This window comes from Melampsora larici-populina, assembly GCF_000204055.1.
Source record: "Melampsora larici-populina 98AG31 unplaced genomic scaffold MELLAscaffold_125, whole genome shotgun sequence".
NCBI lineage: Eukaryota > Fungi > Basidiomycota > Pucciniomycetes > Pucciniales > Melampsoraceae > Melampsora > Melampsora laricis-populina.
In genome coordinates this window covers 37123-49896 of record NW_006768889.1, presented here as the reverse complement: position 1 = coordinate 49896, position 12774 = coordinate 37123, and the positions used below count along the sequence as shown (strand labels likewise).

General features: G+C 42.7%; 4 protein-coding genes across 4 annotated transcripts in view; 2 read left to right on the top strand and 2 right to left on the bottom strand.

Moving 5' to 3' along the window:
- Window positions 1-965: 965 nt before the first annotated feature.
- MELLADRAFT_69892 (uncharacterized protein) lies at window positions 966-3337 on the bottom strand (the record flags this gene model as incomplete). Its single annotated transcript, XM_007419075.1, has 5 exons — window positions 966-1408; window positions 1476-1782; window positions 1843-2243; window positions 2327-2412; window positions 2499-3337. The coding sequence occupies 5 exons, from the start codon at window positions 3335-3337 to the stop codon at window positions 966-968; spliced, it is 2076 nt and encodes a 691-aa protein (XP_007419137.1).
- Window positions 3338-6078: 2741 nt separating this feature from the next.
- On the top strand, window positions 6079-8574 carry MELLADRAFT_69891 (uncharacterized protein; the record flags this gene model as incomplete). The annotated part of the gene is made up of 2 exons (XM_007419079.1): window positions 6079-6649; window positions 8471-8574. 2 exons carry the CDS (start codon window positions 6079-6081, stop codon window positions 8572-8574), a joined length of 675 nt encoding a protein of 224 aa, XP_007419141.1.
- A 1025-nt stretch (window positions 8575-9599) lies between these two features.
- On the bottom strand, window positions 9600-10622 carry MELLADRAFT_114219 (uncharacterized protein; the record flags this gene model as incomplete). Its single annotated transcript, XM_007419074.1, has 2 exons — window positions 9600-9927; window positions 10594-10622. The coding sequence occupies 2 exons, from the start codon at window positions 10620-10622 to the stop codon at window positions 9600-9602; spliced, it is 357 nt and encodes a 118-aa protein (XP_007419136.1).
- Window positions 10623-11398: 776 nt separating this feature from the next.
- MELLADRAFT_69890 (uncharacterized protein) overlaps window positions 11399-12774 on the top strand; it is a gene marked incomplete at both ends in the record, with an annotated part of 1940 nt that continues 564 nt past the window's right edge. The window contains 6 exons of the mRNA XM_007419080.1: window positions 11399-11668; window positions 11722-11790; window positions 11860-12219; window positions 12260-12327; window positions 12403-12516; window positions 12610-12711. Coding sequence (XP_007419142.1) covers window positions 11399-11668; window positions 11722-11790; window positions 11860-12219; window positions 12260-12327; window positions 12403-12516; window positions 12610-12711 — 983 coding nt within the window. The remainder of the gene's footprint in view (window positions 11669-11721; window positions 11791-11859; window positions 12220-12259; window positions 12328-12402; window positions 12517-12609; window positions 12712-12774) is intronic.

Here is a 12774-nt window from a genome sequence, read left to right as displayed (position 1 = left end):
GTCTGATGAAGGTAAATGTGACTTGACTCGGATTCATGTGTCCCATCTAACATCATGCACACCCCCACTGCAAGTAGAATAATGCAACAACTCAATTTGCGTGACTGTTGACATTAAGTTTTCATCCGATCAATCAAATGGAACAATCCTCTTGCGTAAATATCGGAGCTTTAGATCGAATGCTACAAAAAGAGAGTCAACGGAAACAGTACATCCTTGGTAATGGTATTGTACTTCCCAAACCTCTACCGCTTCGTAGAGGGCAAGAACATATAAAAGTAGTCAGAAGCAATCAACGCTGCCGAGTAAATCACTAAAGGCAAAAAAATCTGTAAACAGATCTGGTCAAAATCTGGTCAAAATCTGTTCGAAATGAATGTGTAAGTGTATGTACATGATCACTAAGGGCAAACAAATCTGGTCTCATCTGGCCAAAATCTGTTCGAAATGAATGTGTAAGTGTATGTACATGATCACTAAGGGCAAACAAATCTGGTCTCATCTGGCCAAAATTTATTCGACATGAATGTGTAAGTGTATGTACATAATCACTGAGGGCAAACAAATCTGGCGTCATCTGGCCAAAATTCATTCGACATGAATGTGTAGCTACTGTATAGTTGGAAGAGTAGGCAAACAGATCTGGCCTCATCTGGACAAAATCTGTTCGAGATGAATGTGACAGTGTGTAAGTCCTCACAAGAGGGCAAACTCATCTGGCCCCTCATCTAACCAAGATACTCATCACCAATTGCATGGGGGCAATTTAATCTGGCACGTCATCTGGGCAAACTTCACAATGCATTCACATTTGAGGAGACTGAGAATCATGTGTACCCACTGTTACAAGCTCGTGAACTCGCATTCTCACGTTTAAATGGAAATATATTTATTTGTTTGAAACATTCACGTTTATGATTTCTTGCAAGTACAAAAATTTGAACAACTGATTTTTTTTTGATCGATCAATCCTCCTCTTCACTGTCATCTTCGCTATCACTGCTATCACTCCCTTGTTTACGTTTGCCTTTCTTTCTTCTCTCTTGACTTACAGTGGGCTCACCGGTAGCTTGATTGTTGTCCAATTCCACCACCTTAGCCATTTCACGTGCAGGAGTTACCAAAGCCTTCTCAATATCCTTGGAGTCCAAAGCGACTGGCTCACCAATTGTATCCTCAGAACCAATGCTAAGTTTGACTAAGCAAAATTTCCCATCGGTGATATCATTCACCCAGTCACTTCTTGTGGCAGACCGCATCTTCTTGAACCCCACAGCAACCTTTTCATCAGTTAATCTCGATCCCTCCATGAGAACCATCCTAATTGGTAAGCTTCTCTTTTTAATTTCATTGGCTGGGTCGGCAGTCTGTGGGAAGCCTTGATTAGGCAGATATCCTAATGTTTTCTCTGAAAGCATTGTATGATAAGATGTCAATCCGAATAGACAAGGACATAAGATCTAGACCAAACTTACGTGTGAGAGCCGCTAAGAGACGACCCAAATCGACCTTGATTTTATCACTAGGCTGTTGCTTGTCAGGACGGTGACGTTTTTTTGCTGGTTTGTTATTAGCCAAATGAATTGCCTTTGCCATTGATTGACCTTGCGAGTATGTTGCAAACACTGTAGCAAGATGTGACGTTTTGTTGGCCCAAGTCGCTACCTGTGGGTGAGTTGTAAATTCCTTGAGCCATCCGTGGTCGTTTGCATTGTTTGGAGTCACTGTGCTAGTCGCTACAAGGTAGTAGGCAAAGTCCAATCGATTTGCTTCGCAAGCAAGCTACAACATATAAGTCAGCATTGAGACAGCTTCTACAGACAGTATAGCGGAAAGTCTTACATTATGTGCAATCTTCTCTATCGCGGTCTTGGATTTACGCTGGAGCTGAGTGGTTGAAGGTCCTGTTGGAGGCTTTGCTATTTGAGCTTCTACCTTCTTCAAGTCTACAACTCGTTCGTAAATGGGCCGGTAAAGACTGTCTTCTTCAACGCTGAGCTTATGAACCTTCGGGACTGGTACAAACGAGTCACCTCGTTCATTTTCGTCATCTTCCACCTCTTCGCCTTCATCTGATTCCAAAGGGGCCAGAGGGTTAGGTACGCCAGCCAGAGCAAAGAATATAGTTGGATCGAAGACGGCTTTTTCGTCGGCCGTAAGACTTTGCCAATGATCCCCATTCTTCTTGTTGCGTTCAGCAAGCATCGATTCACCGTCGATGTCGTCCTGTCCTTTCAGAGGCACTGGAACAAAATGCAGTTTGGGGTTTAATATACAGACATGTATATATATAAAACATGAATCATTGAAAAGAAAAAAAACTTACTCGGTTCCGCTAAACAATCTGAATAATACTCAAGGAAAAGTGTATAACAACTTAGACCTTTTGGTTTTTTTGCATTCAATCCAGGTCTGCAAAGGTTGATTGACACTGTGTTAGCAGACGATAAAGCAGTATCAAAGCACATAATAGAGACTTCATGAAGATAGATACTTACATAATAGACTTGATAGTCGTTTCACTTAACTCGCCCACCATAGCCAACATAAGGAGCTCGTGCTGAAAACGTCTGTAGATCAATTTGACACGCTCTTTAATCTCATGAGATGGCCGAGTACGATTGGAAGGCTTATTATCATCGAGATGTTGTTTTATACGGCCAGGAGGCCACGAGTTCATTAAAGACTGGTAATTGTCAAATGTAGGTTTAGTTTCGTTAGGTCTAAGACGGGGCTGTTGAGTAGTCTCTTGAGTCGAGTTCAACTCTTGAGTTGAATTTAAATTGTTTGAAATTTGTTGGTCAGATCTAAGCCGGGCCTGTTGAGTAGTCTCTTGAGTCGAGTTCAACTCTTGAGTTGAGTTTAAATTGTTTGAAATTTGTTGGTCAGGTCTAAGCCGGGTCTGTTGAGTAGTCTCTTGAGTCGAGTTCAACTCTTGAGTGGAGTTTAAATTGTTTGAATTTTGTTCGTCAGATCTAAGCCGGGTCTGTTGAGTAGTTTGTTGAGTTGAGTTTACATTGTTTGAATTTTGAGTTCTGTTGAGATCATCAGATTGGTTCAAAGTAGTAACATTATCAACGTTGCCTTCAGGGTTTGTAGACTGATCGAGAGTGGATTCCTCAGGTGTATTGGCTGTTGCGTTGTTACGAAGTCGTTTAGCTCGAGGAGCCTTGCGTTGCGGAGCTCGCTTGGCCGCAGCGGTGCCTGAGTTGGTGCCAGTGGCTGAACTCTGCAAAGATGTTGAAAGAGTGGCTGAAGTTGAATCAGCTGGACCTGGTTGATCAGAAGCCGACTTAGAGGTGGCTGAGGCTCGAGTTTTTCGAGTGCGAGGAGGCATTGAGAGTTAAATTGATTGATAAGAAGGAGATAGTACGTGATTGAAATCAAAATGGTTTATGAGACAGAAAGTGAATGGTGTTTTAACTTGTTTGAGACTCGTGAGTTGGTTAAGAGGTTGTTCGAAAGGTGGACATGTAGTACTTATTTAGGCATAGCTTGGTTGAAAGCCAATTGACAGTGTTGAAAGGGTTTGGAGAATCTGTTCTAGTACTTTCGAACTCGACCCCGGCCGGATATATGTAACTTCGGACGTAGGATACACGTGTAACAGTCATATCCTTCACCTACAGGATATGAACTTGGACATCCACTTCATCACTTTCTACATATCAAAGTACACAAGTAAAAGGCAAACATATGCTAAACTGAGGACAGGGATATTTACAGTCAAGACTTGAGTCATGATTAGTTATTTTGAAACATCAGCGGGAGGTAGCTCAAAGTCATATCTCTGAAATTAAGTCAAGAATATACTTTGAGCGCTGAAGATGAGGAGTAAGAAGGAATCTGTTTACAGAGACTATCCAGGATGTTTGGTTTTCCATCTCATCTGTGTGCAAGCAAGGATTAAAGTGATTATCTGAGGGATTTTAGGGGAGTATGAGATCTGAGTAGGGGGATCAGAGGCAGTGAGAAACATGGTTTTAAATGAATAAATATGAACTCATGATGGTGTATGAGTTCATGATGATGTCAGAATGAACACAAGGTGATTGTATTCTATAATTGAACAAATTAATGAGCAGTCTTAATTCCTAATATACCACTGTGAAGAAGTTTTTTGTTCAATGTATTGCAATTGTGGGGGTCTATGTGAGGTACGGAGTACTAATAAAACTTTTACAATATGGTAGATGGTATGAAATTGAAACCAGATTCATGATGGGACATGATAAGTTTATCATTGGTTTGATTTGAGGCATTGCCGCATGTCAAGATCACCACTTTATTGAGAGATTTGTCTCATTTTGGGTCTATCTCGGGGTTTGATGTGAACCACGGAGCTTCAATAAAACTTTCACAGTATGGTAAATGTGATATAAGTAGGCACAGGTACAAATTGGTGTATGTATGGCCCAACATTTGGCACTGTTTCTGATAGAATTTAAGGGTGCCATGGCCTTCAAATAGCTTGCTTGGTGTCTTTTGTGCACAATATTGTGTGATTTTGTGAATCACAGTGCTCCAATGAAACTATTCTAGTACAATAGATGAGTTTGAAGTTGAAACACTTTCCAAATTAGTCATCAAATGTGCATCTTTGGGAGCATTTCCTGGGAGTCTAATACAAATCTATGCCCATCTTACACCTTGTTTTCTACTATTGTGGGGTTATTTTTGGATGACTGTGCTCCAATAAAACTTTCACAGTTTTTGATTTCAACCAAAATTTCATAAACATTTATGATGTACTAACATTACTCCATCATATTTTCAACTTTCTGCAACAATTTTTTTCAACTTTTGAAATTCCTTTTTTTTTGGTGCGACTGACCCTATCATCTCATATCAGATGGTAGCTGTAGTCACCTCCAACATGATCATTCATTCAAATTACTCAGAAAAAATTGCAAGATCAATTAAGTGTTGTGAGCCAATCATGAAACCAAGTCCAAGTTTCATGTAAGTGATAAACTGGAAAAGTTTTATTGAAGTTCTGTGGTTCACATAAAACCTCGAGATAGACTCAAAATGAGACAATTCACTCAATAAAGTGGTGATCATGACATGCGGCAATGCCTCAAATCAAACCAATGATAAACTTATCATGTCCCATCATGAATCTGGTTTCAATTTCATACCATCTACCATATTGTAAAAGTTTTATTAGTACTCCGTACCTCACATAGACCCCCACAATTGCAATACATTGAACAAAAAACTTCTTCACAGTGGTATATTAGGAATTAAGACTGCTCATTAATTTGTTCAATTATAGAATACAATCAACTTGTGTTCATTCTGACATCATCATGAACTCATACACCATCATGAGTTCATATTTATTCATTTAAAACCATGTTTCTCACTGCCTCTGATCCCCCTACTCAGATCTCATACTCCCCTAAAATCCCTCAGATAATCACTTTAATCCTTGCTTGCACACAGATGAGATGGAAAACCAAACATCCTGGATAGTCTCTGTAAACAGATTCCTTCTTACTCCTCATCTTCAGCGCTCAAAGTATATTCTTGACTTAATTTCAGAGATATGACCACCAAAGCCTTTTGGCCACCCAATGATTTGTTGGTCAGGTTTGTTGCTATTGATTTCACAACAGGCAAACTTAACATCATCAAATTATCAACCTTGGTTACCATTGGCGCGGTTTGTGTCTCAAAAAGCCACTGGGGGTCTGTGTTGGAGAGACCCCATCAAATTTAAAAAGCACAGTAAGGTTTTTTTGCGCAAAATGACGTAAGACAGGCACTGTCAGAGTGTGAGCTTGATGGCCATCACCCAAGCTAAGTTACTTTCCAACGGACAAAGCCATTTGTTTTAAATGGTGGGATTCCAACTACCTCTATCAAACCATCGAGATAGAAGAGATTGAACATGCCCAAAGTAGACTACTAATACGAAAACGGAATGATACGAAAATGGATTAAGAAACCCCTGGGGGTTCCTGCATATCAACCGCTGGTAAAGTGCCACACTTGGATGTGCCTGGACATCCTGGAGTTCTTGAACGTCCTGTTTGCATTTCTCATCTTACTTCCTCACGCGAACTTATCAAAATGGCACCTCGCTCGACATCAAATCGATTGCTACCCAAAAATCGTTTAGAGAAGCCCAAGCAAAAGTCGAGTAAATCTTTGAAAGAACTTTCCGAAATGGACAAAGCTGAAGAAGAATGGTGCCATAACGAATGTGACCAGCTTAGCCGTGTACTAAGCCAACCACGGGACACTGTGACTTCCACCTCAACCAGTGTGGTAAATGATTTCTTTTTCATCGAAGGCAATCCTGGTGACTACAATAGTGAAGATGACAACATGAATCAAGTATCGTCTCCCGAGATCGATTCAGGAACGGAATCGGAAGATTCTGAGCAGTCAATTGCGTCACTCTCTGGTGTTGGTTGTGTAGTAACTGCAGCGGTGGGCGATTACAATCGCAAGCGTCGAATCCGAGAGGAGCGACAGTGGCAGGACGTGATTGAACCGATGTTCAGATGCTTCATGCGATGCAAACTGCTCACGTTTGACTGGAGTCAACCCGAAACTTGGAACATCGACTTGAAAGATCCATGTCGATGTCCTGCCTCAAAAAAGCGGGTTCGAGAACTCGACCTGATTGATATACTATGTAAGTGTCTTTTGATTCATGATTTGACCTTAAACTCATATAAAACCTCTTGGTCATATGACAGCGCAAAAGAAACAGTCGATTGAATTCTGCTCGTGCCAACTGGACCAAGTCCGTCTGATTCAAATGGGCTATGTCGGTGGTTCCCCAGTTCATCCGGAAATGGCCTTCTCATTACGACTGCTCCGGCTACATGATTGCCTCTGGAGATATTGCTGCATTCGTACGCACGCTTTTGCCCTGGCACTGGACTTTTTTCACCGAGTTGCCCTAGCATTTTCGGAGGATGTCACCAAGAAGGTATGTAAATTATTATGCTCAAAGGTTTTCTTGCAATTACACTAATACAAGTATTTTTATGTTTAGCCTCGCAGATGGGGTCGATGCCTTTCCTGCGCAGTTGATGCATATAGACGCTTGAATCAGCTCAAGCAAGACCTGGAGTTCCGTGCAATGGAGCTTCTGAGTAAAGAAAAGCTAGCAGCAAATTGCCCTCGGTGTTTTGGCGAAAACGTACATGCTAAAGAAGATGACGAACCAGACTACGTAGTTTGTATTGACGGAAACTTCCAACAAAGAAGACATAAATCAGCAAGTGTGGAGGTCAGCGAGATTGAGATTCGATATCCAAGTCTCTTTCTTCATCCGAAACAAGTTGAAAAGTGGGCGAGTGTACATCCAAGCGCTTCAAATCTTCCACCGGTAAGTCATGTTTCACTTTATTGAATTTGTATAACACCAGTCCTAGATCACGACTTATGTTATCCACAATATCATCCTCCTTAGGATCCATGCACACAGATGCACACGGCTGCGAATGATTCCCGTAGTGGCTCGACTTGGCGTGCCTGTGATGACACAGGTCTTTTGGCGATGGTATGCCGCCACGATCACCAGCTGAGCTTTGTAAACATAGTACAAAGTGGTGAGAAGTAAGATCTTGGTTATGTTTATTGGACATACAACAGGACTCGCACTCACTTGCGTACCTTTCTGTAGATCATACTTTGCTCATGCGCTCATGGACTGGCTACTTGAACAACTGGATGAGGCCGACTCGCAGGTTGCCTTCCTTTATGACATAGGATGTAACACCGAAAAGGGTCTTGTTTTAGTTAAGTATTGATTGACCACATTATCTGATCAGTAAAATCACAGTATATTGACTTTATTTATGAATTCATCTAGCATAATTTGTTCGAAGATGAGCGATCTCTTGGTAGGTTTAAATTTGGAACAAGCGTTTTTCACGCTTATGTACACAATTGGAGTTGCCAATTGGAATACAACCCCAGAATCAATATTGGCTGGGGCCTGTCTGATGGCGAGGGTTGTGAGCGAGGTTGGTTCAAATTATTTAAATTGGTTGCACCTCTGAGGTATGCTACAAAGCAGCACCGACTTGATGCTATAGATCTCAAAGCTCAACACGAGAATCATGTCTTACGCACAAATGCAGGTCAGTAATTCTATGACATATTTGATTCGACATATCTAACATCCTTGTTTTCAAAAAAGCCCAATCACTCAACCATAAGTTGATGATAACTGAAAAAACTCGGGCACAGAAACTACAGATACTTACTGACCTAGAGCTCAAGCGGGGCTATACGCATGGCTATTTCGCTGGTCAATGGGCTCGTCAAAAACAGGTGCAATTGGAGATAATTGATGACACAAATGCAGAACAGCTTCGAAAGCGACTTGTGGACCTGATTGAGCATGAAGAAGACTTGAGAGAGGCTAAGTACGCTGTCTCTCTGACTCTGACCTTCATATATGTATCCTATGTAACTAATTAGATGCTTCATGCAACTTCAGACAAAAACTGCTTGCATTACGCAGCCGTCAACAGAGAAGTAATGCTGAGAATCGCACTCTTGCAAGCTTACCAGGTCATATCGTGTTCCTGGAAGAAGAGGTAGAAGAGGTATTGATGGAACTCGGTAGTGAAAAATTCAGAAATATACCAGGGGCCCGAGGTCAAACATTCCTCATCACATTGGTCCATCTCTTTGCTAATCTTCGCTCATTTGTTCTTCAAAATAACAGATCCGGCCGGTCGTTTGTTGATACAGATTACAATGGCAAAGGCAAATCTTTATGAGGCAAAGGTTGGTATAATTGAACTGAGAAGAAAGTGGGAATCAGGTTTGTTTTGTTACAAAACGCCAATAATCGATTGAATTTTACTACCTGCTGACCTTGTTGAATAGGTACTTCGCTGCAGGAACGCATGAAAGTTCTGATGACGAATAAAGAGTCAGTATTCAAAACAAAATGGCAGACCTTCCGAGATCTTGTTGTAAAGTACAACGTTGCCTATCCGAGTGATGCACCACTAGTTAACTACACGTTGGAGGAAGCAAAAGCTCTCCCACTCGACGACAACTTTTGGAACTTTTGCCATCTCAGTCATCCAAATGAGAAATGGGCTGTGGATGTGGACACACAGAATGGCATACAAGCTTATTTAATGTACTGCCGTTGCGAGGAAGAGTTAAGGAGACTTGCCCATGAGGTACGGCAGATGTTGAGGTGGTCACTCGCGACAAATTTAAAGATCCAAAATGTGGTCAAGCTGGCGGATTTGGGTTAGTGTATTTCTATTCCACTCTCTGCTCACTGGGTTCTGTTCTGATTGTGGTTTGTTTCTCTTACACATCTGTAGCCTGGGATCCGACAGCCACCGCTCTGCCCATAGACTTGGTGACAGGCAAGTCTTCTCGCATCGTTACAAAGACGACTTGGGATGAGTGCAGCAAAGTCATGGACTCTACATATTATGGCCTTTTTCTTGATCATACACGCTTAATTTGTACATGGGATACCGATCTTGTGTCTTTGCTGCACAGTACCCGCGACTATTGTGAAGCAACAATTACTGATGACAAAGCTTTAGAAGCTCGGTGGAAGGATATGATAGAAAGAAATTTGGAAGTTTGAGTGATCAGAGTACTTCTTGTAATGCAATGAAGAACATATGTGAGATTTCAACACTCATTTCAAGAACGTCTGGATGAGTGGACTGGATGAGTGGACAGAGTGTGAGGATTGTGGCGTTGAACAATTGAGGTGCAGATGAGACCAGATGAGATTGCCCCTTATCTTTTGGACTCCAATTGCTTGATTTGTATGTAAAGGACTTTGGGCAGATAGGCCCAGATGAGATTGCCCCGACGTAAAGGACTTGAGATGAAAGATCTGTAGTTGTACCAGCAGATTCATCTGGTGAGAGATGCTCTGGTTGTTTTCTATCAGATGAGTCTGAGGTGAAGCTTTGGAGTCTCAGATTACATATGTCAGATTGATTGTTGACAGATGAGTCTGAGAGAAGCAGATCGAGCCAGAGGAGTCTTTCCGGGCTTGAGAGTCTCAGATTATACCAGAGTGTGCCAGAGTGCGCCAGATGAGTCTGGCTCCGTCTGATCTGGGTCATCTGGCACCTTTACAAGTCCTTTGGTGTACAAAGGTATGTTGGTTGAAAAAAAACTTGAAAAGGTGTTCAAAGAAGGGTTTTCACTACACCTAGCATGGCCATCTAAACATGCAGATTTGTAAAAATTGAATGACTTGATTCAATTTTTTTCCTCAGAGTCGTCTGACACATCTGAGCTCATCTGCGGGGGGTTTTTCGGATACATTCCGAAGGTACGACGTACATTACCTTCGGCTCGGGGCCGAACGTTCTGTGTGCCACAGGTGCAATCAGAAAGAGCTCTGTTGTATTGAGTACTGATAAGGCACCAGAGAAATGTATCTTCACACGTATTTAAACTTCAAAAGCACACTTTGTATTACTATCAACACTGCTATAGTGTTATTCCCAATTGATAACTAAAGAAAATAAGCAATATCTGATTGATATGTATCCCATATCACGCTTCGAGAGTTTTGATCTGGCGCATAAGCCAATAATACCTAGCAGTTCTAGTCTGGCTCACCCGGTGAAGTAGGTCCTGATCAGTGTCATGATGGCGTGGACCCTCGCCCCGCTCCGCAATTGAACATCGACATCTCATCATCTTGAGGAGACCTTAGTTAGACGCAATTTTGGGTAGGTCACCCTCTGGATATTCTCATATATATAGCTGATGGGGGATCTATAAGAGTGGTATCCCTTGATGAGCCTACCACGTATTGGCTCACCGTGCCGCACCGAAAATAAGAAAAGAATTACCATCCGTTCCCATACCGATACTGGTCGTACAAAAAGAACTTCAGCTGATTCAAGCCTACTCACAAACAATTTTCACTGCCCTTCTCCCGTTGCTGGTCATTCCCTTATTTGATCCACCCGGAAACTTAAGTCGTCATATAGCAGCGCGAGAGGGGCCCATATGTGGTTGGGCTTAGGTGAATCACCTGACTGGCGTGAAGGCCTCAACACTTGTGCAAGAACGCGTTTTCTAGCTGGCCAAAATCACTATAAATTCGCGAAGTCTAGAGCTATCCTCGTCCCATCTCCTCAACACCTCAGCTTTTCATAATATTCATTTCTCATCTTCCCTTATAAAACTATTAGTCTACTACGCCTAGTATTCCTCATCTATTACCTTTCCCTAATACCTTACACTCGTCTTTTTTCCTCGCTCGCCCTCACATTATCAAACTTACCATCTCTTATAGCAATCTTTGCAGAAACCTCGATCACTGAATTTCTTCCTTGCCCCTTTCTTCCTCGTCTTCTACGTCGTTTGATAGAAATTGTTAACAAAGAAATCACCCTTATCATCGCTCCTCTTCATCATGTTCGAAAAGATTCTCCAACACCTAGTTCAATTTTCAGATGACTTGCAAAACGAATCTAGACCTACGATCGACTGTGGGGTATTAACCCAACTCCAACGCATTCATGTTTCGCGCGCCAATGAGCCGAAGTACAGCTCAGACTGGGATCCATCTCTTCCTCTTCCATATCCATCCTCTCCACACGACTCTTTTGATCCCCTTCTTTTCTCTCGCGATGGAACCCAATTTACTCTATGTCAACAAACCGTTGACGCCCAGATGCAGGAGGTGAGCTTGCGATTTTCATCTATGACATTGATAATGGACTGACAAACTCTCAGATCACTACCTGCCGACCTGTCCAGATGACAGGATCCGATCATCCAGCTGTGTCCTATATCGGCTCGGGAGTAAGTCTGAACTAGGTCTTCTTCACGCGCAAATGACTGATGCCAACACACCCGTTTCGGTGATCTTAGCTACTGAGCGCTACGCGGAATGCGAGTGGATCGTGCTCATCCACGGACAAGAGCCTCTCCGGCTCAGTCGGTTCGCCCCCCTTTACCACCAACCGACGGGGCCCTGGTTTTGGTTCCCAAGCCGCCTCAGCATGGAAGGCTCAGCAGATAGCTCAGGAGGAAGCCGCCGAGGAAGCTCAAAAAAGGATGGCTGACAAATTGGTAGATGAGTCTATCATCCCTTCACAAGACCCTTCCTCGCGACCTAAGTCGACCAACGTCTTCGTGGCCAACTTCCCTGCTCATTGGGGGAAGAGTGATCTGTGGGATCTGTTCGAAGGGATCGCAATTGCATCAGTAAATTTGCCTTTTATTCTCTTTGTATGCATATAGTGGGCTTATGTATGTGACTTTTCCTCAGGTGCATGTGATTACGGACAGCGGAATGGGTGGCGATGCAAACGCGAGTGGGGGAACGGGTTTCATCAAGTGAGTCGTGAATTTGAAGTTGAATATTTTTCGATTTAAGACTGATCCTGGTAACACCATTTCATCTACTATTAGTGTGATTCGACGAGAAGACGCCGAGGCTTTGCTCGGCTTGCTGGACAAGAAGATCTGGCTGATCGAGGGATCCGCTCTCAAGTTCCGGGCTGCGAATTCTTCAGCACCCACCGAGTGAGTCAAGTTCTTCGATCATCGTTATCTTGTTTCCAGTCTTTTTCGTTCGTGTGATCATGTTGACCTCATCATCTGTGACCGTTTCCGTAGGATGATCCATTCGCATCCAGCCCACAGGAATCGGACCATCCGACGCCACCCTCACAAAGTCTTGGATCGATTACGATCCGAGCAATTCCCGGGTACAGACAGGTAGGTGCCTGCGACAGGCACCAAATCGTGATCTAATAAGCTATCTTATATCTCCTTCTGCGT